The sequence below is a fragment of the Poecilia formosa genome, unplaced genomic scaffold (genome assembly GCF_000485575.1).
Source record: "Poecilia formosa unplaced genomic scaffold, Poecilia_formosa-5.1.2 Scaffold139, whole genome shotgun sequence".
NCBI lineage: Eukaryota > Metazoa > Chordata > Actinopteri > Cyprinodontiformes > Poeciliidae > Poecilia > Poecilia formosa.
This window is the reverse complement of record NW_006800078.1, coordinates 1,033,741-1,060,790: the sequence shown is the minus strand read 5'-3', so window position 1 is coordinate 1,060,790 and position 27,050 is coordinate 1,033,741. Positions and strand designations below refer to the sequence as shown.

At 40.4% G+C, this 27,050-nt stretch overlaps 1 protein-coding gene across 2 annotated transcripts in view; it reads left to right on the top strand.

The window, feature by feature from the left end:
* Positions 1–1,097: 1,097 nt before the first annotated feature.
* Positions 1,098–27,050, top strand: part of rftn1a (raftlin, lipid raft linker 1a) — a 38,723-nt gene continuing 12,770 nt past the window's right edge. Inside the window, exons 1-3 of one of the 2 annotated variants that reach the window (XM_007562653.2) lie at positions 1,098–1,444; positions 9,978–10,129; positions 24,291–24,474. In XM_007562653.2, the coding sequence (XP_007562715.1) occupies positions 9,982–10,129; positions 24,291–24,474 (332 nt within the window). In that variant the 5' untranslated portion in view covers positions 1,098–1,444; positions 9,978–9,981. The remainder of the gene's footprint in view (positions 1,445–9,977; positions 10,130–24,290; positions 24,475–27,050) is intronic. The other variant, XM_007562652.2, reaches the window with a different exon arrangement.

Below are 27,050 nucleotides of genomic sequence, written 5' to 3'. Positions count from 1 at the left end.
TTGTGTCGAAACTTGTAGGACGTGTCTCGGATCTGCATGGAGCTGTCGAGAGCGGCGTAGCTCCGATCCGCCCTCCCCGTCGGTGGTTGCCGCTCCTCAAGTCAGGCTTGCCTGGCAACAAGCTCCTCGTCTTCTGGTCAGAGGGCGTTTTGTTTTTGTCACAGCCTGATGGTGTGACTGTGGGTCCCCAGAGTGCCCTTTCCAGCCTTTGGCCCACCCTCCCCTGAGCCCCCTGTCAGACGTTTCTGAATTATGGATTAGTCTGGATAGCTCCTTATAAAATATAAATTTTCCTAAGAAGACCCTTGAAAAACGTACATTTAACCTTAACGGTAGCTTTATGGGATTCACGCGTAGGCTGAACAACTTGGTATTAATTGAAATAATGTGGAAAAACTTTACTTATCCAAGTTCATATTTGTCCACTCACTCATCCATGCTTCCATTTATTCCACCATCTATCCCCTCATCTAGTCTTCCATTTGTTTAAATCCATTCATTTGTGCCACCACTCATTCATTTGGCCGTCCATCTACTCTGTTCATTATCCATTATTTTAATGCTTGTTTCCATGTTTTCTGCATCTTTCATCCACCAACCAATCTATTTGTCCATCATCCATCCATTTAATCCTCCAAGTTATCATCTGTCCGTCCGTCCGTCCTTCCATCCATCCAGCAGCTATTAGATTTTTTTATTTGCTGATCCATCTCTTTTTGCATTTATCAACTATTTTTCATCTATTCTCTCCATCTTTCCTCCACGCACAGGTCCACTGTTTCAGTTTCAATTCAACATTCTTTAGTTATACTTTTTAAGTCTTACCTGTTCGTCCATTTTACGTTCAATTATTGTCAAGTTTGATGTTTTCCATTTATATTTTTACATTTTAAAAAAAATGGACTGGGGAACTTTGGAAGTGTATAAAGTCTTGAATTTTGACATAGGGAGAAAACAATTACCAACTAATCCAAACATATAAAAGAAAGATATTCGGTTGCATACCTCCGCTCAGTTATAATATTGTAGTTTAATCTTGCTCGCTGTTTGTATGCAACCACGTAAATCACCTGCATAGTCAGTCATCTCATAGTCCTTGCAGGACGTGCGTTTTTCCTGCAGCGTTTGGTGCAGCAAGAAGGGAACAACAGGAAGGCGAGGAGAGATGATAATCCGCCCTCTCTTCTCCCCTCCTACCCCTTCCTCAAGCAGTCGGAGCCTGACGGAGTGTTTACCATGAACCGAGCTTCCACTCAGTTGTAGTTTATAGATGAAAGATTCATGTTTTCCTCCCATTGGATCGCAGTGGCTGCGGGAGCCGCACGTGCCGTGACGGGGACAGACAGTGAGGACATTAGAGAGAGAGAGAGAGGAGGGACTCGGGAGTGAGGAGGGTTTCAGTCCACTTTCCACTTCCTAAACAGACCGAGACCACCTCTAACGGGTAAGTATCTCTTTATTTGCTGCTTTTTTTTTTCTTTCTTTTTTTTTTTTGGAGATGGGTTTCTGCTGAAGATGTACAGTAAAATTAGCGACCGAAGTTAAGTCCGTTATAACTTCCTAAATATTCTGACTGAACATGTTTTTATCCCCCCCCCACTCCCCTTCCTAATGTATCACGTTTAAAAACAACTTTACAGTTAGCTAAACTTACTACACATTCTCAGACTCTTTCACAATAAAACTAATGTCATCTCCGAGCATCCTGTCATTTCACTATTGCTTTTCCATTTGTAATTGAGCAGCTGAGCGAACTGAATAAAGCCCTTCAACTCGCTGTCACAGGTTAGAGTGAACTCGGCGTATGCGTGACGGAGTGCGTGTCCGTGCGTAAATGTGTGTGCATGTCACGCGAGGAAAAAGCCGTGCGGAAGCGACCTGTCGCGTATCAATTATCTTTCATCAAACCATTGCAGGATCTACAAGGAAACTTTTCAGTTTTACCTGGTTAACTTGCTGCTTGTCAAAAATCTTCATCCGTTGACCGAAACTCTCCGATCCAAAACAAATATCGACTGATTTTCTATATAAAAGTACTAATGATAGATCATATAATCTCTTAAATCATTTTACTATCCTTAAACGCTCTCTATGTATGTTTAAACTTGAATATAAAATCCCTGGCGTTTATGTTGATGGTGTATTTAAGGCGCTTTATTTTCTTTATACTCTATCAATTTTGATGCAATGTCTTAAGACTTAAAAGAAAGAAGAAAACAGTACCACAGGATCTTCCACAGCCATGTGGGATGAACTTGGCTGTGCTGACCCAACAACGTACTATTTCAAGCAAGGTTGCACCCACACAACATGCAAGGGACATGATGAGAAATTTCACACAAGTGCCCACTTCCAACTAAGCCAACATGAAAGCGCCAGTATAAGACTCTCAATAAAGAAGAGAATATAAGAATAAGAGAGAATAAGAATATCAAAATAATATATAAATATGCATTTCACAAAAACAAAATTGAGTTGGAAAATATTAGTGTAAAAATGTTTAACATCCCAATCTGTGTTACATATGTTTCAGTGCTTTTACAATTAACCATTCATTAATCTTAATTTTACCTTTTAATAGTGTTGGTTCTTTGTATCATAAATCACTTTAGGTTTGACCAGTCTGCTTCAAGTAAATGAAATTGTCAACTGCAGACGATTCAAAAACAATCCAGTGTCTTTAAAAACAGTGAAATGGCCATTTAGCTTAAACAGAACTGGCATTAAACAACTACAACAGTTTCTTCTGAACATTACCGCTCTCTGAAGGTAGCATGCCCTGGGTGGAGGGTCATATTTTCAATTTTCAAAACCTCCACAGCCTGCTTTAATAATCTTTTATTAAAAACTCACATTTTCTCAATGTTGTCAGATAACAGATGTCTACTTTTAGATCACATTTAAACCAAGCAATTTTGTTCTTCTGAGTGTTTTAAATATCTTTGACAAACTTTTAAAAGGTCCACAAATGGTCTATAAATAACATTGAACTACCAGAAAGCACATTACAAATCTTAAATAATCTTCTTTATCTATGTGTGAAAAAGAATATATATAGATTTGTTTTAGCTAAGAATTGAGAAAATGATGATAGATAGGAATCCATGTTTGAATGTTGGATAGCAACATATTTTTTATCTTGGTGAACATTTTCTGGATCCAAGATGAAGTTGAATGAGTCACATTTGTAATTTCCAGCCAGAACTTCTATGCTCTTATAATTTCAGCACCTCTGCACCTTTTTTATTTCCCAGCTGCCCTCCTAACACGTATGAAGCAGCTCTGACTGGGTTTCTGTAAGGCAGAAGAGGAATAGAGTTTCACAATTATTACATTTTTTGTTTTAAGTCATATGTAAAGGACAGCAAAGTCATGGTATAACCACAATAAATGAGTTACATGTTGTTCATTAACTGTACAGTTATGGAGCTAAACTCATTAAGACTGAAGACTTCTAAGAGTAAGAGTTTGGTCACAGTGCATGTCACTTTGTTTGGTGTGCTTGTCAATCTTGCGTCTACATTTTAGCTACTAATAAACAACTACAGATCTGATTTAAACTCCCAAAAATTGTTTACTTTTTGACCAAATACACTATCATTTTAGCTTAAGCACCTACACACAATTTACATGGATATATTTCCAACCAAAAAATGCTTACCAAGACAGATTTAAGAATATAGAATAAACTAGGATGCATGATACGTTGGTACCAACATTGGCACTGGCTGATTGGCTCAATTAGTAAAACCGGGCTGATATTGATAACCAATGTTTATTTCCATTTTGTACTTGTTTCTGTATGTGTTTCGGGAGTGGGATGGGTTGAGTATGTGATATTTGTTTACGTATGAAACAGTGATGCAGCACAGGGCTTTTAAAACAGAGAAGCAATGTCAGTGGTGTGGTCGTTGATTTTCACTATACCAAATGGGTATGCACCTACCTAACTAGCCATCAATCAATTAATCATGGGCTGTAATGGCAATATTCATATTGGTTATCACCAATATTGATATAAAGATTTGATATCACCCAGAATAAGCATCATAAAAACTACTTCTGTAGTAGTTGGATGACAACTATTGCTAACTGTGCTTTTAAAACCGTTTTCTCCTATTTACCATGATGGTTGGCGGTGAAAAGGATGTCAGTGTTTTTCTTCATCTGGAAATATTTCCAAACAGCCAAATTTGAGTTTTTTGGGGTTTTTTTTGTAAATAGGATATGAGTGGAATGACTTTATTTCTGCAAGCTGACATGCAGTGTGCAGCAGGGAATTGGGGGCATATGCAGTATTTAATTTCACATTAGTACAATCTAGGGCAAAATATAATGGCTTCTCTCCTATAACCAGTTATTTTTTGTGTGTAATCCTCTCTGTTCTGCCTAAGCTGCTTTGTTTTTAGGGAACTGTGCAAGAAGTTGTGTGGCAGACCAATACATCACTGTCATAATTAGTTTTTATCCTCCTTGCGCAGCCTCATTAAAACACCGTTTGAGGTGACTACATTTCTGCATGGAGGAATCACACCTCCCTCCAGGCAGCTTGACATGCTCCCCACTCTGCTCCCTGCCTGTCTGTCTCTCTCCATTTCCTCCTCCTTCTGTCTTTTCCTCCTCATTTCATTACTGCCCCCCCCTTTTTATTTCCTCCCTCCATCCATGGCAGCATCCCACATCTGAGACTCGGTGCAGCCCAGTGGGAGGGAGGCCCCACTCCGCAGGAATCGGTCTGTCACCTCTGATTTTGAAATGCAGTGAAATACTGTACGATCATGAGGTGTACATACAAGAACCATAAAACTACAGACTGTTGATTCTGTCTCGGCTTAATCAAATTTTTATTATTGTAATTTATAGGAGACAGTACTGTGCAAAAGGAACTAGAAATGTACCCAAAATCTTTCCAAAAATAATTAATTACATTATTTTTTTTCAATTAGAGATAACTAGAAGGGAAAAAAAACAATCAAATCTGTTTTTTTGTTTGTTTGTTTTTTTTCTTTAAAGCATCCAAAAAAATCTAACAGGTCCTGTTGAGCATCTTTTAGTACTTGCCACTATGTGTTTCTGCAGATATAGGCTGGGCTCTGTGGGCGTCAAACCATCTGTTATAGGGATCTTGTTCATCTCACTGCTGAAAAGATGGTACTCCCTGCTAAAGTATTCCCTCTCCAAGGATACCAAAACAGACACATTGCTAACTAGGGTTTTGGCTTTAGGAAAATGTCTAAAAAATGCTTTATACAACAACTAACAAGCAATTTGTAATCTTTTTATGCAGTGTTACAAAATCTTGTTTCATCAATTGATTCCTAAGCACCAGTGCTAGCTAGTATGTTTATCTGAATTTGGATATGTCACAAAGATGATTGTATAATCAAAAGCACAACAATCTTTGAATTGTGGGTTTATGTGCTGCATGCCTGATTGCATATTTAAATAATCATTGCCCTCATCTGAGGGATAACAGACAGGTTGCTGCTAAGCCAGTTTTTATTTCTTGTTTTTGTTTGGTTGTGTCATAACCAGCTTTTTAGCTAAGAAAAAAAAAACTGCTGCCGATCTTTGTCCTGCAACTTTGAAATGTGTTTCTGCTTCAACACACCTGAGTCAAATAATGAGGTCATTAGCATGACTCTGGAGAACATGGCTGCATACTGAGAAAGTGATTCAGCCATTTGACGCAGGAGTGTTAGATCAGAGACACGTCTAAAAGTTGCAGGACCCCAGACTTCAAGACCCCTACTGTATAGCAACCATGCTTTTCTAATCTTTTCTGGAATTTGCTTAGTCTTCTGACAGGAAATATGATTGAGTCTCCAATCTATAATTTTTCTTTTTTCTTGGCAGAGATGATGTGAGGACCCTTTGGCATAATTTTATTTTATTTTGTTTCACTCTACCAATTTTGCTTTTTCTGTTTTTATTTTTCCAGATTTTAGGATGTGAATGTTAAATGTTTAAGAAAAACAAATGGCAAAAAAAAAATGATGGTACAAAATTGGAAATGGGACTTATTATGCCAGGGGAGAATTTTGCTGCTACAAAGCAGCAGCTATAGGCTCTGGTGTTAGTCTGTCTCAAAACCTATCAAGTAAAATAAGTCATCTACCATCATCCATTTATCATATTTTTCACTTTATGCAAAACTGAATATAACTAAAGTAGATTTAGTTTCTTAAAATATTCTTGCATCAAAATACATTGAAAGAATTGAAGAAAAGCATTTGGACTCGTTTACCTGTTCACACCATTATTTCTTCTGGACACATGATGCAACCAGTAGAACCATTTTAGTTTAAGTCATAAGTTCAATTCATAAGTTGCATTCAAGTATACAAAAAAAATTAGCATGTAGTTCTTTCTTTTTTTATGCAGTGGTTTTGACTTAAGATAGTGCTTAATGGATGGGAGGGAAAAAAAAACATGTCAATCTTTTAAGAATGTCAGCCTCTCAAAGGTGGTTCTACCTAATTTCACTTTGATTTTTTTCTTGGTCTGAGTCCATATGCAGTTTTCTCTCCAGATGAATAATGCTTCTTGTAAAACCATCATCCCTCAAGTGGCACTGGAGGTAGTACAGCAATGACAAAGTGCAAGCAGATTATGCTCTCACATAAATCCCCTGCCATTTCAAAACCTCTCCGTTACAAGAGATTCTCTAATGAGAAGCCCTCCGCTACTCCCCGTCTTTCACCTCAATCTCTTTTTTTTTATTCCTTTCATCTGTCTCACTCTTGTCTCTCCCTTTTTTGGCAAAAGGGTCTCTTTTTTGCTGTCAATGCCCTTTTTCTCCCAGTGTGTTTGTGTCACAGCAAGGGAGCGGTTGTATTTGAAGTCAACTCACAGAGAAAAAGGCCCCAGAAAGGCCTCCAGTCTTAAGCTCAGACGAGTTTCTCTGCCACCACAACCTTATGTTTTCACATCGGTGTGTTGTGTTCAATTAGAGATGTGTTTTTTTAACCTTCTCTGACAGAGTTCATCTGTTAAAAGTGAGGTCTAGGCTTAGAACTGAATTGTCGGTATACAATTAAAGAGCAAATGAGATGCTGGATCAAACACCGACACACTTGGCTTGTCAGAACCTAGACGTACAATCAGTCACATTTCATCTGAGGAAGACAAAAATCAACTGTCATTTGCAACATAGCGAGTGTAATTTCAACAGTAGTTTAAAACACTGCATGGCGCAAAGGAAATGGAGAGAAATATGGTTAAACATGTGGGTGGTTTAGTTTAAGTGCCTTAGATTGGAATGGGGTTGTAACGACATATATTCAAATCTAACCTCAGAGGCATAAGAATGTCTGCTTTATGGTACAATTTAAAATCTTTTCTCTCCTGTGCTTCAGCCTCCTTTTCGCCTCAAATCCCTTTTCCCTAACCAGCCGGAGATGAATCCTGCTCAACATACCCACATGAAACTTTTGTCCCTTTAGCTGACAAATCATATTAAAGTAAACCCCTCAAGGATGATAAGTTGGGAGAAGGACTGCATGCTTTAATATTGTCATAACACAGAGCCCTGTTTCCTCTCCTTGGAGACATTGTAATACAGTAGTTTTTAGGACAGACTTGGTAAGAGAGTTACCGGAAAGAAAGTGTTTAAAAATGGAGTGAAGAATGGAAAGCAAATATTTTTGCTGTTTGTCTAAAGATGGTAAAGAAAGAGGGGTTTGATGTTGTAGGGTGAGCTTTCGTCCAGAAACTTACCCATTCGCTCTCTTGCACTTATTCAAAAATGGGCCAACGAAGTAAATAGTCAAGGAGGGAGATGCAGGCATTCATTTCTCCAACAACACTCTCCAACTTATTCTGAGGTATTGTCAGACCAGAAGCGATGCATGGTCCCTACTGATGCCTTTCAATGCAGAGAAGAACTGATTGTATTCTGAGGCAGTACACCCAATGTTCTGGTTGCGATGTTGACCAGAGCGTTGCCTTCTGGGCCACGGTTGGACTTGGAGCAATTCAACCTTCTGAGTGTTGCCAAACCACAGTGATTGGCAAATGTCACCCAAATTAGCATGGCACCCTTGGCAGGCTCTGCCCAAAAACTAATACAATGTCTCATTTACCTGAGCCCACCACCTCAAGTGAAGGAGTTCTGCTGTTTTGAGAAAAAGATGGATCAGGACAAGGGTAGGTTAGGTGGGATCTCCTCAGCAGTATTGGCTAGCTCTAGGCTGTTGTAGTGAAGAAAGAGATGAGCCTATAAGTGAATCTCTTGATTCGCCAGTTTACCTTTGTGGTCATGAGATAAATCAAGGTGGAAAGAATAACATCACTGTAGGGTTCTCAGACTTACCCTGACCCCTCATCCATCCCAGCTGCTTCAGACTTGGCCAGAATGTGACAGAATAAGGAAATCTGACTTTGCTGTGGAGAATACAAATTCAAAACAGAGAGAACGTAGAGGTCAGACGGCACTAAGCAAAGAAAAGCCTGAAAGTCTTGTAATCAAATTGATTGAATGTAGTTTACTATAAAACTAATCAAGGCCATTGTAGAAGATGAATGGAGGGAGGTTAATCAAAGATGGTAGAAAGAAGCAGAAAATAGCTTAAACGGAAAAGGCGTGATTAATGTTTGGGGTCTGATAAGTACTTCTGAAACGGAGCGAGCGGAAGAGCTAATGGCAGAAGGACTTAGGAGGAAAAAGTGCGATGGTGGGAGGAAGAGGAGAGCTAAGAAACTGAGACATACTGAGTGTTTCACTCTCCTTCCACCAGAACTCCATCCCTGCATCTCTCCTCATTTGTACTCATTATGAAAGACATGTTGTATTAAAAGAATAATAACACCTAATTATTCCTACACTGCAAATTTTAATATGTGCCCTCTATAAAACAGACGAGCTAAGCATAAAAAAAAGATGCAGTCCTCTTTAGAACTTCATAACCTTTCAAAGCACCGTCAAAGCTAGAAGTCAGAAAACACACACACACGCACACACAGCATAATGTGCTCTGTTAGGATCGTTAGCAGAGTTAATGTCCGTGCAGTTGGCCCAATGAGAGTTACCATGTCATTCTCCATGCTCCCTGAACAGATACAGAGCTACAGATATAGACCTTCCCCTGGGGAAGACAAACACATCAACTCACATATATAGATATGCAGATGTGCAGACACAAATATTAAGCGTATCTGTGGGGATGGTTTAAGAGTAACGGTCCTGTCGCTTCGAATTAGCTTGATGAAATTTGACCCTTCCCCCTTTTTTGGCGATTCTGCCCTCTTTATTTTGTCTTTCCTCTACTTTTGTCTGTTTTTCTATACTTATACATATTTAAACTGGCACTCTTAGGTAAAAATTGCTTTTTGAATTTTAAAGGAGGAAGGATATCTTAAAGAAATCCAACGGCTTATCCAAATCCTTCTCCCAAGATATTTTCAAGTGTTTCCATTCAGAAAAAGCCTTATATTATCACATATTTCTCAGATCAGCATAGAAATGGGTTATCTGTTCGACATCCTCAACGTTTTTTTTGCTTCTGCTTTCCTCTTCCCTGTCCGTGTCGTCTCATGTCGCTCTGCTTGACAGGGCAGGAAATCGCTCTCATTTCTGCTTTAATTCATTCTGATCAAACATGTCGCTCTCAATCAGCCCTATTTGATTAGGAGATGCCCGTATCACAGCCCGGCGAGTAGGTAATGGCTGACACGCTCATATTTCAGTTTGTGTGTGCGTGTGCGTGTGTGTGTGTGTGTGTGCGTGTGTATGTGTGCGTGCACGCGGTTGGAACGTGTCGGTTTGATTCACACATCGTTTCCCAAAGCCGAAGGTGGCATATGAACAATAGCAGTTACGTTTGTGTGACTATCACACTCTATAAAAAGAGCAAATACATTGTTTATATTTAGAAATCATAACGATGCTCTCTCCAGCTTTATTGCCACAATTCTCTGAATGTTCTTGGTGATTTTTAAGTACGTTTAGCGCTATTTTCCCCTCAAATTTATTCCAGAGAAATGGGGTGTAGGCTCCCGAAGCTGAGGAAGGCTGAGGAAAGGCGTAGCCCTGGCAACATCTACTCCACCCTAAGACGGCCTCAAGTGGAGACTAAAGTTGGAGTGGCCTACACCTACCACTTTCTGGATTTCCTGTTGGGGAAAGAAGGTATGAACAATTGGCTCCTGTTGTTGGAAAGGATTGTCCTCTTGTGAGTAATTTATATCGTAGGAATCCTCCGTTATGTCCTGAAGGTTTTGTTCTTCCCCAGAGTCCGGCCTGTAAAATCCAAGCGAGACATCATGTGATGTGACACAACTTGACTCCCACACTTGCATTCTTGAAATAGTCATGTGTTACTGTTTTTTTTTATTTTTATTTTTTCACGTATCATCTTTTGGCTAAAGAGTCACTGGTGACTGAGGTTGTCGAGAGCTGGAATCCTGTTTAGATTTCCACCTTCTGGAATCTGACTTCACTCTGCAGAAACACAAAATTTTACCAAGTATTTTTGGTGTACTTTCTAGTACAAATATCTTAGTACACTTGAAATTGCTTTGTCTTAGACAAAACTAACTTGCACATAACTTTTCAGTATGACATAGAAGCTTGCTTTAAGCAAATAATTCCTTAATATTCATGTAAAAGTACTAGTTATAAGTGAAATAATCTGCCAGTGGAAAAAGACATTTTAACTTATAATGTGGAGAAAAATGTTTTGTTCCACTGGCAAATATTAACAAAAGCCTTATGGATATATTTATGTCTTGCATTTGATTTATTTTATACTAACTCCTGCATGACAAGAGGAAACTGCAACTTTTAATTGTCGCGGCATGGACATAACCTCATAGGACTTAAATTCTTCGACAAATTTTGGCTCGGCTACAAAAATGCAGCTACATGTCGGCTATGTGTGTGTTTGACAATAAATAGATTTTAAAGTAGATGACAGGCAAATATTGGGCCATTTCCAATCTTCACTTTGCACTTTCCATTGCAACCAACTTCTTTCAAAAGTCTCATCAGTAGCTATATTGCAACTGAGAGTAATTTATAAAGTTTACTTTTCTACGAAGGCATCAAATGTTTGTTGAGTAAACATCAAATCATGTGCTGTTTTAAACTTTTTGTCACATTTGACTGAAAGTACTTGCAGGCCCCTAAAATTACGTTCTTCCCCCAAATAAAACAATTTAAATATGCTTAGGGTCAAAATTTGAAGACCAAGAAATAGAAGCTTGCTTCAAGCAAGTTTCCAAAGTTAAGGAAAAAACAAGAAGGGTGAAGCAGGGTTTGGTTGTGAAACAATATCCCAAAGTTTTAAGAGATTGAGATGCCAGCATGTAAATTTTTTCTTAAGCAGTCACAGGAAATTGGCCAGAGTTGATTCAGCTTGTCGACAAGTGGATCTTTTTTAGTAGCAGCAAAATAAACTGAATACAAACGCATGCCATATTTTCCAGACTTGAAAAAACAAACAAAAAAACGAAAGTCGTGTTTTATTATTCATTCTCATCACAATTATGCATGGGCTTCTATCAAATGCAATCGCAATAAATTACACTGAAGTTTATGGCTGTACTGTGAGAGAAAATCAAGTTCAAAGCGCATGAATACTTCTGTGGAACACGGTTTCTTTGCCAGTTTTAAATCATTAAAGTTATTTGGCCTTTTTGTTTATTTCCAAGCTTCTCTGTTCTTACTGTTCTACATCCATGTTCTCCCTTTCCTTTTGAAATAAAGTTAATTAATGAACAGTGGAGGAATATCAGACACTTCTCCAACGAAAAGGACAGATCTTTGGCTCTGACATATTCTGGGAAAGCTTCATTCAGATCTGTTTCATATTTGTCCCAGTTCCAGTCTGGAGAAGAAGGCTTCACATTTCCTTCGTACCGACTAATTCACACACCTTGTTCAGTTTCTTTTGTGTGTTTCGGTGGGTAAACAGGAATATATAGCTTGATTTGTTTTGGTCTACTATGTGGTGCCTTCTTATAACCAGAGCTGCTGCTATTCTGCTTTACACCCCTGAAAAAGGTTTGGGTCAGCAGCTTTACAAAGCTTATTTTTGGAGCGTTGTGCTGCAAGAGTCTTTAGGGCAAAAGAGTGGCTTTTAAAGCTGAAGTTGTGTCTCTGTGCAGCTGGAGTTGCAGAGAGTTCAAAGACTTCTTTAATTTTCAGACTCAGCTACACTGTTCGTGCGATAGCAATGCCCTCCAACTCCCTCCCACAACGGCAAGGCGCCAAAGCTAAGGTGCATTTCGAAGGTGCCGTCTTTGGGATTCCTTTGTATTTGCTCACGAATATGGAAAACAACCAAGTTAACGGGGGCGAATACATTTTTAAGCACATTGCATCTTGAATATATTTGATGAGAATCCTCCTGAGGCTGCTATTCTAAAAATACCAATTCTCCCATTGTGTGTCGGTGTGGTCTGTGAAGAAACAGATGGGATGGACGGAGTAAGGCGAGGTAAAAAAAAAAAAGGATTGAAGGAAACAATGCATTGAAGGATTATTTTAGGGGAAAAAAATGTTCTCATGGCTGGCTGTTCCCATAATCCCACGCAGCGCACTCAATCACCTCACAAGCTGCAGGTGCGAGGAGCTCATTCAGATCCCATTTACATGCGTCCTCAAATGCAACAGTGTAACAGACAGCAGGCGCGACGCCACAGCCGAGTGGCAACAGTCCGGTTGCCAGTCGGCTTCGCTGTTGTGTTTGGCGAACGGGTTCGGGCTGCTGGGTTGGCAGAGGGATTCCTGGCAGCCCGGAATGACGATGCTGATCAAGAAACAAATCAAAGACATGACAGCCACTTGTCTTTTCTTGTAACAGATACAGCAGCTCTGGAAAAAAAATGGTCATACCACTTGAATTTTTCCAGTTTTTTCACTCTGCAAATTCATTGCAACAAATTATCTTCAGAAATAACATCATTATTAAACAATATCCACCTAATAATTGTGGATTTAACCAAGGTAGCATTGATACAAAGAGAAATTGTAAAGCAATGACATGTTTTGCTTGTGATTTGCCTAAAGTTTTTTATGGAGCATATTGAAAATGTGGAGGAAGGTGCTCTGCTCAGGTGTGACCAAATATGAACCTTTTGGTTAGCATTCAAAACTAGCAGTGCGTCTCCATAGTGCAACATGGTGTTGGCAATACAAAACCGGAGCGACAGTGGAATTATTTAAATCAAAGCTTATTAATGTTTTAGAATGGCCCAGTTAAAGTCCAGACATGAATCTTACTGAAAATCTGTGAGAAGACTTGAAAATTAATGTTCACAGACTCTCTCCGTTAAATCTGTTTGAAGCTGGATATATTTTTAGACGTGTGAAGCTGCTAGAGAAATCCCGAAAGATTTGCAGCTGTAAGTACAGCAAAAGATTGTATTGACTCAGGAAGACCAAATAGAAATGCACCACGCTCCTCATACTTTTATTAGTGGAACAAAAAAAAAAACACTTCTATCTCACGACTATGCCCTAGTTTGTCGGTCTTTCATGTATATCACCAAAAGAACATGTTAAACTTTAAAAAGAAAAGGGGAAGAAGGAAAAAAAATTCTAGGGGTGTGAATTCTTCTTCAAGGCGCTGTTGAATAAGAAGTACAGCAACGAACACACACAGAGAGAGTGAGACCACACACAGGCTCAACACTGTGTTCCTACCAGCAACCAGGTTGGCTCGTTCGCTCTCGCACAAAATGCTTTATGGCACTCAGTCAACGGAGTAAGTTTTATCTACCGGCAGGCAGGCAGGTCATTTATATGGTAAACTCCCTGATGCCACCTGAGCTGCTTAAGATGGGCAGACTATATTTTAGGATAAAGGCAGCTGCTATGAATCGAACGCGTCTGTGTGTGATTGTGAATGGGTATGTGTCCGCCTCCCTCCCCTCCCTTTTTATCTGTGATATAGAGACCACGAGAAGTAAAGGATTCCTGGAGGATTATCTGATTGTTTGTGGAGATTGAGAGACCTCATTCCCAGCAAAGGGATTATTTGTGTATATATATATATATATATATATATGACTGTGTGTGTGTGTATGTAAGAGGCAGATAGAGGAATCTCTGTGTCAGCCCATGACATTGAGGAAACCCACGGTCAAATCCATGCTTTAATTCAATTTGGCTTTCATTAATGGCATTATTTTTTTTCCCTGCCAGTGTGACTTGATGACACTTAGGCTGCAAGAGAAAACAAATATCTCCTCACAGGCGCCCTTGTGAAATATGTGAGAGACGACTGTTTATGAAGCTACATTGTGTCCTCAGAATGAGCCACTTTGTGCTCTGGATGAGGAGGGAAACAGTGAGCTTTCCCAACCCGACCTTTGACACGTGAGTGATGAAACAATGCGGCCAATGAGTCTGGAGTCTGTCTTCGTTTTTATTAGACTTGATTCCAAGCAATGCTTGAGCTGAGAAATATGTCTGTGTGACTAAGCCTCATCCTCTCACGCCGGGTCACGGCGACCCTGTGGTGCACCAGGGGAGGATGAGGAGAAATTTGTTGAATGGTTCAGGCATTTACCCCGTGGGTCACACACGGACGGTTTTCTTTATTTGTCGGGGGGGCCGTCGCATCATATGACCTGAAACCAGCAGGCTAGTTCTCCTCAATAGCCTTATCGCTCTGTGATCGCCAATCTGCTCGGCCATCACTGCGGGAGCCCTGAGGCTCAGGTCACAATAGCTCCACACAGAGCCAGGCCAAGAATGTGTACAATTTAAAGAAACGGGGAAATATGTTTAAAGAGAGAAAATGTATCATTTTACAAGCCTTAATAAAACTCGAGACAAAAATGTTGTCCCTCCCTACTTTCCTTTTCACTTTACTATACAGTTTCTTAGCAATCAGTTATTTTTGAAGAGTTTTTATGGAAGTAAATGATGATAAAAATCCTAAAATATAATACAAAATTTAAATCAGTGGCACACAATTTTAAACTTATTCATTTGATGCAAATCAGCAGGATCAAGGTGTGCAGAAGACGACTTGCTGAATATTAAAGGGAGGATCAAAATTGGGGAGAAATGAGATTTGAGTGAATTTGAATGTGAATTTGGCATGATGGTTGAAGCCAGATGTGTTGGACTGAAACAGCTCATCTCCTGGGATTTTCACACACAATCATCTCTCAGGTTTACAGAAAATGGGCCAAATAAAGTATCAACATCCAGTGTGCAGCATTTGTCTGCAGAAAAATGCTTTGTTGGCATCAGAGCAGCAGGAGCAGTCTGGTTTGAGATGATACCAAGGTAGCTAAAATCAGCAAGTCAGAAACCTCGATGCAGATGGGCCACAGCAGCAGAAGACCACATTGGCTGCCACTCTTGTGAGCTAGGAAGAGCAAACTTGGGTTTTTTGATGAGGAAAAGTTGCATTTTAGCCTCATCTGACAAGAAGATAATTCATAGTAAGTTTGTTTAGAATAATCCAAATATTTATGTTTGTAACAGTAGGGCAAAAAAAACAACAAGCATTTCCTTGGAATGCCTCTCAAACAACCAGGAGACATCTCAATGGAACCTAGTGGTTGTTATGGAAACCTGGTTACCAGTTTTCTTTATAGTTGAGTTATTTTCCCTTACCAACCTTTCCATCCTGCTCACTGTGAGTTGTCAAGATAAACTCGAAGCCTTTCTAATCTTGTTTGCCACAGTTCCAGATGCTAACATTTGAATTACTGCTTCAAGACTGACGAAGATAAGGGGATATTTGTCTCACTTTAATATCCGATCTTTTCTTTTACCCTGAAAAAGTGAGACGTGGACTTCAGTGTTGTTGGAGGAGCTACACTAAGTTTTGTTTACCTCGGAAGTCGGAATGCTGAGCTGGAAAAAGACGTCATTCCAGAGTCAACGGCATTCCAACATTAGTCTCAGAACTCTGGATTCCAATATGGCGACACCCTGATCGTTATTCTGTAGCGCCACCTCTTGGCTTAGTTTTCTCAGTTTACATGGATCTTTGCTTTTAGACGCACTCCTACAAGTATGACTTGTAAAATAAACATGTTTTCACCACAACTTACTATTATTGATGCAAAGGAGATGCCATATTGGATTGCAAAGTTGGCATCAGGGGGTGTTCCACTGAATTTTCTCCTACTTGAAAGTCGGATTTTTCGAATGCCAACAACAAATGGAAAGCATCATTAACAATTGGACCAAATGTAACCTTCTTAAAGCAATTCTCTGAACATGCCCCACCCACCTGTGATAAACATATACTCAGTAAATTCTATAAATTAAGGACATTGCATGAGTAAATAATTGAATAAATCAGTTATTTAATTCTTAAACATCTGCGAAATGTGGACTGTATCTGGAATGGCATCGTAAAAGTTTAAGCAATGGCAATACTTAAGAAGGAAAAAAAAGCACAATATATATATATATATATATATATATATATATATATATATATATATATATATATATATATATATATATGTATGCACGTATGCATGCATGCATGCGCGCGCGCGCACACACACACACCATATTTTCCGCACTATAAGGCACACCTAAAAACCTTCAATTTCCTCAAAAGCCGACAGTGCGCCTTATAATCCGGTGCGCCTTATATATGGACCAATATTGAGCCACAACAGGTCTAGCAACTATGGTAAGCAGCCGCCGACTTCATTTTCGCCCGTAGAAGAAGAAGCCCGCGGTGCATGCTGGGATAGTTGTCAGAACGCTGGTTTGTTAATAAAGTTTGACTGACCTATCTACCCATAGACATAATATAAGAATAGACGCCTCACGGACCGCTCTCGCCTGTTGTCGCTGATGAGATTTAGGGCGGCCATCTTGGAGCGGTCCACCACTCCACTCAGCGTTATGTGTTTAGCAGCACAATGACGTATCAGCGCATTTAATCGATCATAACACACTTTTTTGTTACTGGAAACCATATTCAAACATCTATCAAAGCTACATTTATAAACAATTGTATTTTTTAAGTATGTTTTTAATACATAGTTCAGCTTTTTTAAATATGCTTAGTGGCTATAACAATAGAATAGGAATGGAATATTATGATATTGATATGATGAGCATATTACAAAGCACACAGCCGTTCATAATTTATTTAATGAATTATTTAGTAATATCAATACATATTTATATAACTATACAAACACAAATAATGATTAATAATGACACAAATAAATAATGATTAATTACTTATTTGTGTCCCTATACATTTAAAGCCGGGGTGGGGGAAGAGAGACAGAGACTGCTGCGGCAGCGTGTCGGCTGGTCTGTGTTACCCAGAAAGCAGTTGGGCACGATATTGCAACACCAACACCGTGAGTGAAACAATGACTGGGGCAGCCTACTATATAAAGTACTCGGGGACCATTTCTTTATTATTACACATCCACATTTGTAGAGTACGGCACTAATCACGTCTTTAATTGTAGTGTCTGTTCTATGCACCTTATAATGCGGTGCGCCTAAAACATATAAACATTTTTAAAATAGGCCATTCATTGAAGGTGTGCTTTATAGTGCGAATAATACGGTATATTAAAGTCTGCTTAAGGAAAAGAAAACAAACATTTAATTCAGAAATATGATGCTGAAAAGTTTTTGTCATATATTTTTCCTCGCCAACTTTTTCACCAATTTAAAAATGAAAAAATTATTTTAAAAAATCCTTGCACGTTTTAGTGCGTCTCTTTGAGGCCACCATACTCTACGTACTACGATCGTCATTAGCTCAGTGGCTGCACCAGTTGGTTACTCTGACATGTCAGCAGGAATGCTCAGTATTAACTCTAACAGCCAGGTGTGACTTTTTTATCCAAGACTCCTGCGCTTCCGGGCTGCGCTCAGATAATGAGCAGCAGGAACAAAGAGACAAGAAAACTTGAATAGGAAAGGAGGACGCGGAAAAGAGTGACGGAGGAAATGAAAGAGCGGTGGGAAAACATCAAGGAGGTGTATCAGAAGAACAGCTCATGAAAAACCAAAGCAGCAGCAAGCCAGAGTTTGGAATCGGGGAGGAAGGGGAAGAGAGAGGGGGCGAGGAGAAGTCGATCGAGAGAGAGAGACAGAGAGAGAGAGAGAGAGGTGTGAGGATGAGCGAGTGGGAGTCAGGACTCGGTGTATGTGTGAGGAAGGAAGTTAAGTGTGATGCAGTGTGACTGACGCCTGTGTCTGGAAGCAACGAGGAGCTGAACTCTGCTGATGACTTTCTTCTGTCCTGCAGAGACAGAGACCCACTCAGCTCATTAAAACCTATAACAAGTATCAAATGCTCAGTCCCATGTGTGTGTGTGTGTGTTGGTGTGTCTGGTTGCAGGGCTTTTGTGTGCCACAGGGAGACTTTATTTAGAACAGATGTATGTGTGTGTGTGAGGTTTAATGCTCCGATTCTAAGAGTATTTGTCTGCGTACGTGATCCCCATAAAAAAAAAATCATATGATCGATGTCTCCTCCGTCCACAAACAGTGATGTATTCCTTCCACCTTTTTATGATATATATCCATGCTGCTGGGATATGTGTGATGAATTTGGCACTGCACAGATCCATCAGTCTTAGACAGCTGCATTGCCTGACACACTTTTCGAGGCGAGCGCTTGCACGTCAACGTTTTCTTTTTTTCCCTGAAAGGCTGTCAATCTGGCATAGTTCAAGTCATATTTGTGCAGGATTTTTCACAGGGCGTCAATCTTATTGGCACCAAGCCTTGAGATAATGCCATCAAGGACAGCGGAGTGTTGCTGTGTGTCAAAAGCGAGCCAGGTTGGAATTTCGCAGCCTCACAAGTACATCGCCGCTGCGTGCGCTTTAAGCTTCACGCCATGTTTTCTCACCTTGCCTCCTGCTTCTACTTGCCAGTCACTTTTTGTGAACCTGGCGCTGGTCTCTCGGAAAATTCTCAGACCTCTTTTCGAGAAGGATCGGTAAATCAGTGATAAAATTTTAGAGATGCGCTGATGAAGCTTTTCCTGGTTCACACCATTTATTTTTTTGGTTTTGTTAGATGTCTGACCTCACAATTCCAATTAACTGGTTCAAGACAAAAACACATAAAAGTAAAAATGCAACATTTTGTTGGTATTCTCCAGTCAGCAGGTTTTTGTACAGTTTTGAGCTGCTGAAACTGATTGTGCCAAGTTCTATTTCCCGTTTATGGACTGTGACATAAGGCAGCTGCCCCTTTAGGGTATTCAGAGAAGGTTGTAAAAAGTCTAACAAATAGAAAAAGTTAAGTAATTCTATGTACATTAAAAAAACATTAAAGAAAGTGAGCCATGACTATTATGTGGTGTAAACTGAACCTGAGTCTGAATTCTATTGTAGCATAGCACATTACCATGACTGTTAAAATGATTTTTACTGTTCTTTATCTAATAAATTATTCCCTACTGGGACTAACCAGTTTTGGTTTAGTTGGAAAATATTCAGTCTCTTAAAAAAAAAGAGAGAGAGAGAGAGAGAAATTGATTATGGAGTTAACGTTTAAAATTTTCTCCAGTATCATGCATGTTAGCAGCATTAGGCTAATGCTAGAAGGTTTGCTAGAGGGTTAGCATTAGCTTTCTGAAAGTGTAGTCTCTGTTAGCATAAGTATGTAAACTCATATTTTCAAAAGGATGCCAACATTTCCCAAATCCTGCATTTTCCCTTATGACTGGGGATGGAAGCTTAAAAGCAAAAAAAGAACAACTTTGCTGAACCCTAACTTTCTCTCACTCTCACAGCCCGATCTGACTGCAAACCTGTCTCGACATGTCATAGAAGCTGGCTTTCTTTTGTATTTCTTGGTAAATCTCTCTGCTTTTCCGCACTTGATTTTGTGTTAAACACCTCACTGTTATTGAAAATACCTACGTTTAAGTCTGCTCCTCTCGGTAACCACGCCCCCGTACCCAACGAGTGTCAATGACGGCCTGACCTGATGGCGATAACGTGCATTGCGTTTTCTGATGGAAAAAGATTGGATATTTGAGTTTCCAACCAGCTGGTCACCAGTCGAGGCAGATAAAGCTGGAATAACCACTGTTTCTCTGCATAAAAGCACAAACATGCCTCAGGTTCTTTGATATATGTCAAAATGAACAAATTACAAGATTATCATCTATGCATGAAGGCAAACATTCCAGGTCTATATCAGATTTTTCTTAAATAAAAAATCGGAGTGCATCAAAGTACAGATTGTTGGTCAGTGCATTTATAGACTGAAAGCAGTGGGAGTTCTTAGTGCTTTTACTAAAAAAAAAAAAAAAATCCCATTTGTCAGCATTTGGTTTGCCAACTCTGGCATCAATATAAACCAGTAGCTTTTGTCCGCATTCCCAAACCAGCATGGAAGCTCCTGGCTGCTGGGAAGTTGATTATTTTATAGATAATGTTTTGGCCCACTCCCTTTCGTAAAACCTCTGCAAGTCATTAGAAGGCTATTTGAATAAACGTGAACCTCCAGCAAGCACAGGGATAAGCCTTGAGGGGTGCTGTAAGTAGTAAATCTGCCTGCATCACCTAGCGGGCTTAGTGGAAACTCTGCTTCCTCATGCGTACGAACGGACAAAAAAAAAAATGGTTCATACACACACAGCAAAGATAATGTCCTCCACTTGCATTAGGAAAGCTCAACGTTTGTACGGCTGAAGGGGAATTAATAATTTCCTTTGAAGTCGCCTCCTGAAACACCTCGTAAAAAAGTCCGGTTCAAAAAGCGAGGCGTGTGACTGATGTGGTCAGAGCGGTTGCTGGGGGACTGAAATAGAAGATCAGGGATCAACAGCTGAACAGCCGCTCAGATTCTCTCTGGGTCCGTCTGACAATGCCGCCTCGGATATGTTCTCACTCTCATAAAACCCCCACGGCCTCCCCCGACGTTTTAAAGCCTCAAAACCACATCGCCACCTCCAGCGTTGGTTAAACGCACACAGAGTTTGTACAGTGTGCTAATACCGTCTTCCCCTGGCCTCCACAGCTGGCTCTATAAAACCAGCTTTCCTGCCCTGAACCATTCCCATGCTCCTATTGTGGAGCAGGGATTGCAGCCTTCCATTTTTTTTTTTTTAAATCCCACAGTGTCAGACAGTATAAATGAAGTGGCTTCCAAGCCTTAAGCGCAGCGCATAACACCCTAATAACTTTCTGGATGTCTCGGCTGAATTAGCTCGGGCTGCGTCTCGTCTGTGGGTGAGTGCCAGCCGAGCAGAGCTAATGACAGCTAATGACTGTTTACAGTGACAGGATCGTTGTTATCCCCCCTCGCCCACCACCGCCACCTTCCATATCCCACCCCCAGCTCTACAACTCCACAACTCCACCCTCGTCCCCAGCTGTTATTATTATTATTATTACCACTCCACTGCTTTTGATAAGTCTCCACAGACACCCGTTTAAGTGCTGGCTTGATGAAAAGCTCTCTCAGTTCCAAGCGTTTATGCCAAAATGATGTTTTTCTTCTTCTTCTCACTTTGTTTAAGTGAGATGGGAGTCAGGAAAGTGTGTGCTCACGTGCAAGTATCCTAACGCTCCTGCCAGCTTCTTGTGTGCGTGTGTGTCTGAGTGAACACGCCAGATGATGGAGAACAAATTGAAAATAAGATGCCTTGCAGAACCTGCCGCCCAGCTGCCCACCGCCCCCTCCGCTCAATCTATGCGTGGATGTGTGTCCATGCGGTTGGTGTGTGCCTGGTTAATTTATTCAGGTTATTTTCTCATCTCCAGACCCATGCAAATGAGACTGAGTAGAGGAGGATGACAAATGTCGAGATGGAAACAGACAGCCCCATTTCTGCCTTTTCCCCGCAACACCTTCTTCCCTGTTTTTGTTGCTGGCTTGTTTTTCCACTTGGTTTCTGTTGTTTACGTCCTCGCAAACACCTGGCACCCCATTTATTGAAAAATCCCACTTTTGATTTGAGAACATTGATTCGGATCCATCTCAGGAGGTAATTAAAAACCAAAAAATAATAATTCCTAATTTGTACTTTTACTTTTTGAGATGATCGGACTGTCTAGGAACTTTTCATTGGTAATCCATGACTTCATGTTTGTCTAGAATCTAAATATTACGTGTTATCCGTGACTCTTCAAAATTGAAGATGCAAAAGGACGTGCCATTCAAGTTAAGCAGACATCCACTTGTTTGAAATAACTTATTGCATTAACCATTAACCATACCAGCAAATGAAATCATCTTCAATTGAATCACTTCTGACCAGATGTAAGCAGATTATTCCAATCTTTTTTTTCATATATATATATTAGCCACCCTGCACTGGCAGAGCAGAATGGTGGCGTTTGTTTTCCTCTTCCCATCTATCATGTGCTTCCATGCTACTCTTTCAAAGCACAGAAGGAGATTTTATAATTCCACCTTGTATCCAAGGGTTAACTGAGGAAAATGTGAGCCCATCTCTTAAAAATATTAAAGCTGAAGCAGAACTGGACTCTGCAACAAAATGGCCCCAAACCTGCCAGAGAATCCACTAATAACTAAAAAGCTATAAAATGGTATCTCCTAGCTTAGTTAAAGTCTAGCTCTTGTATCAAGATGCTGATTGATCATGGCTGAAAATATGGAAAAGGGACAAGCCTTCCTCAAACTGATGTAAAAGTCACAAGAAATCTCACTTAATTTGTCTAGGCTAGCTAGTGGTTAGCAGGATTTCCTGACTTCCTTAATTTGAAAACACAAATTTGCTAAAGTCTTCTTTTTATTGAGTACAGTAAGGTACTTTATTGTGTCCAGAGCTAAAAAAAAATTAAATAAAAAAAATACTGCACATAAATATGTGAACATTTCTTTAGTTTTACTAATAGTCTCGTGTTTACAACTGGTTTGGCTAATTGTTAACTTTGCTGCTGTGTTTTAATGCCCATCAGTGTTGGATTGTGTTGTTGGAAGAACTTCCAGTATGAGGACTGAAGTAAAAGCTCTGCATGTGTGCAGTTTAAGTCTTTACAAGCGGAGAATGCTGGAGCGCCACAGTCAGGAGCCTGGTGTAGATTCATTATTTTAAATAAATTTGGTAAATTTGAAGACTTTTGGGATTATTTTTTTCCCCCTTTACTTAAATGTCAACTGGTTGTCAAAAAAGCCGTCCTACCATCGCAGAAGTCAACATGTTGCATTTACTGCACATTAGGGGGACTTTAACTGAGGTTTTTGCCAGCAAGCCACCCCAGTTGCATTTGGAATAAAACAAATCAAGAATGAGTGGGAAAGCTGTTAATGGCCACTGCTGTGTACAGTGGAGGATTTGTGAGGCTGTGCGCCTGCATGGCATCGTAAACCTTTTTGAAACACTAGCTTTCAGGCAGAAATGAACACAGACATTATTCATTACAAGCAAAACCAACACGTGGAATCCAATAGAAAGTCTGTGCGGCAATGTGCCAGTGCAGATTTTAGTAAAAGTAAACATTTCTAAAAATTAGCACTCTTCCTCACTGAATAAAATGTAAAATAATGGGCTAATTTTAATGTTAACCTTAATGCCTATATGAGATTACGCTTCTGCGACAAAAGAGGAATTTATTTGAAGGCTTTCAACATGTCTTTAGAAGAGATGCCAACAAATTTCAGAGCGTCTGACGTGCTCCGTTTCAAGCTCGCTGCTGTAGAAAAAGCCTTAATCATCGCAATGCTCTGACCTCAGGAGGGACCCTCTCACCGACGTCGGCGAATTCGCTGCGACGGTGTGTTTCCATACGATAAGCTTCCCCCTAACCACTTCCACTAAGCTGAACAGGTTTTCCCTCCATTATGTCTGGTAATAAGGGACCAGGTCTGCACTCACAATTGCTTGCTGATACCACACACGTAAACAAACAAGCAGGGTGATAGCATTGTCTCCCGGCCTTTCTGTAGGATGGTGTCTGTTCGTGTCGGCGTGAACGTATTAAACCCCGCTCTGCATTAATATGGATGGGAGAATGTTCAGATGAATCTCTGCAAGCCGCTGTGTTTTCCAAAAGCCAGACTGCCGGTGACAGTGAGGACACAGGCTCATAGCTCTGGTGTAATTGGTTTCAGATTTAGCGTGAAGATGCCATGTGTTGTTGTTCAGTGGGAATTATCATAATGAAACGTGCTCTCTCTTTGTTCCTTTATGCCTTTTGGCCCTTTTTTTTCCCTTCTTCTTCTTCCCTCCTCCTACTCTCTGTTCCAGCTTTTTGTTTTTTTGCCTCATCTTTTGTAAGTGTCCTCATAATTGTTTTGACCATGCATATTTCCCATTAACCCTACTTGTCTAACCCTGTTGTTCCCCACCACTCACCCCACCCCCAAACTCTCCTCCCTCGACCCGTTCTCCCTGCAGAGGTGTCGGTGTCGTCTGTGCTCTGCCTGTCGTCGGTCAGAGAGCTGCCGGTTCAGGTCAGGGAACTGTACGCTCAGGGCTTTGTCCTGGTGGCGGTCCACCCCTTCGTCCATCCCTGCGGCCCTCGCCACGCTCACATTCAGCGCCAGCTCCACCGGGCCGTGTTGGTCCGCGAGACACAAAGGTGAGAAGATCAAACGCACCCCCGTTTTGTTTGAGGTTCTTTTTTTTTTTCCCCTCCCAGCATCATTACCACCTCTGCTTAAGAAAGTGGTTTGAACTGTAAATATCACCACTGTGGGCTGATTAAGATAAATGAGATGATTAGCTTGCAGCCAGATTTAGCTAACAATTAGAGGGTGCCTGCTGGTGCGACTTCATTGTTTTGACACAAGAGCCAACAGAGACTCATTATCACAAGCCTCCTCACCTTCTTTTGTTAATGTAAAATTAATCGTGGGCGATTCAGCCTCTTGAAGCGGCTGGGTTTAGTCCCCTATCCCAATTCTTTCACTTTCTTTTTGTGTCGTACACAACTGATAGCTACACTATATAGCACATGTGTCAAACTAAAGGCCCGGGGGCCAAATCCGGCCCGCCATAACTTTTAGTGTGGTCCTCTAGAACGTAGAATACAACCTTTAAGATAGCAGTTGTGTGCGTAAGTATTATATCAATAAAATTGAAGCAGTTTTCATTTGCATACTACCAAATTACCTCAGTGTGAAAGGATGTTTAATATTATTTATTATTTGCCTTTAAGAAGCAATGGTGTGCAGAAAAAAATGCACAAGCATTAAAAAAGGGGCAGCTTGTGTGGATGTATTCAGTTTAAGTTTTTTTTTTTTTCTCTAAAAATTAATCTAGCCTAGATTAAAAATAAAAGTGCACAGAGGCAGAAAGATCTCCACAGGAATTTGGGGTCTGCAGGTGTCAGGAACGGCTCTCGTGGCGGCGAGATGGAGGCAGGGTTCTGATAATAGTGAATTCAATAATGAAAAGACTGAGAAAAATAGACGAGGAATCGCAGGTGGAACACAAACGCACTTGGAATTTTATAGAAAAACTCAAGGGCATGAGGTTGATTGCTTGCTGCAAAACAGGTGAGTCTGATTAACTGACTGCAGCTGCGGGGGGAAAGGAAGGAGCTAGAGATAACAGAAGGGACTGGCTGGGAAATGATACTGTTTGAATATAGAAGGAAACCCAGTTGATTCTAACGAAAACGAAAAAATGTCTACAGCTAAAATGTTCAAACGAGGAAAAATGTGGCCAATTCATATATTGTCCGCGGAGGTTTCTAATGATGAAGGAGCTGAGGGAATTTCTCGATGGTATTGGTTGTATTGTACATGTGACAATACACTCCTTTATTTTCCATAGGTCTGGACTGATTAATAGAAGCTTTTTCTTCCAAAGAAAAAAAAATCATATCTTGGCTAAAATCCCTCAACCTTATGGAAGGATGCTACAATCTGTTGAAACTAAACTTGAAATTTTAGACCGCAATTCTGAAAGTTGCAAAACTAGCACTGCACAGTACCTGAAAGAACATCATAACCAGAGTAAAAGCATGGTGGTGGTAGAATGATGTTCTGGGAAAATAACCCCAGAACATGATGGGAGGCGCTGAAGTAAAGACTGAATGTTAAGCCTGAATCTAAAGCTGCTTCAGCAAATCACAGGTTTGTTGAAGCAGCTTTAGAGTTGATGGGATCACAATAGCGAGGCTGCATAAATGGATAAATGCTGACTCAGATTTCTTGTAAAATGTGAAGAAAGTAGGAGAAGAAGTCTGGATTATTGTAATGCATCAATGCAAGTCTTGCTGGGAATCAGCCAGTTTGTATTGGCAGATTCAGTACAAACCTGGTTGTACTGAATCAACCAATAGCAGCACTTCAGCATTCGCAGCAATTCAGCCTGCTACAAACAGATGAGAACACACAACCCAAGATTGTGTGTTCCCTAGTTGGCATGCTAGCCTTTCTGAGATTTCATTTAAAAATTCATATTGAAGTCCTTTTTACATGTTTTTTTATGTCTCTTAAAGGAAATTTAGCATATATGCACCCCTTCTTGTTCTCTCAGATCAGTGGATCAGATGTTCTTGATTTTCCTAAAACACAATTCAAGTCAGGGTGACAGAGTTGTTGCTGCTACAGGTACAAAACTTTGGAACACCTGGTGTTTTCAAAACTTAAAGAACTTATGAACACCATTCCAAGCATGACAGATGCCGTAATAAAATCTTTTTTAAAAAAAACAAAAGAAGGCATCCCTGGTGATCAAAATAGCGTTTTATACTTCAATTTTATGTTGTTTGTGCGATTTTTCCTTTTTCAATCAAAGGATTTATTGTGCTTGGTTAACAGCTTTGGACATTACTGTAAATTATGTTAATTTAAGTTGTATGCACACTCAAACACTCAGCACACAGATAGGTGCCAGGCTGCTCCTCTGATGCCCCTCCTGCCAAGCTGTCCTGCTGCTTCCTGGCACCTGTCACCGTGGAGACGGCTGATTGCATCACCAGAGCTCGCCAAAGGGGAACGGCACACTGAAAGAGAGTCCATCTCTCCATCCTTTCATCTGTTTCCTTTTAGCGACCATCCCATACACACACACACACACACATACACACACACAAACACTCAGATGTCAGTGAAGTCTGAGTGACTCGATCCCTGTCACCGGTTGCCTGCTGCGAAAACAGCACCACCCCACTCTGCTCGCTCCCCTCCTCTCTCGCTCTCCCTC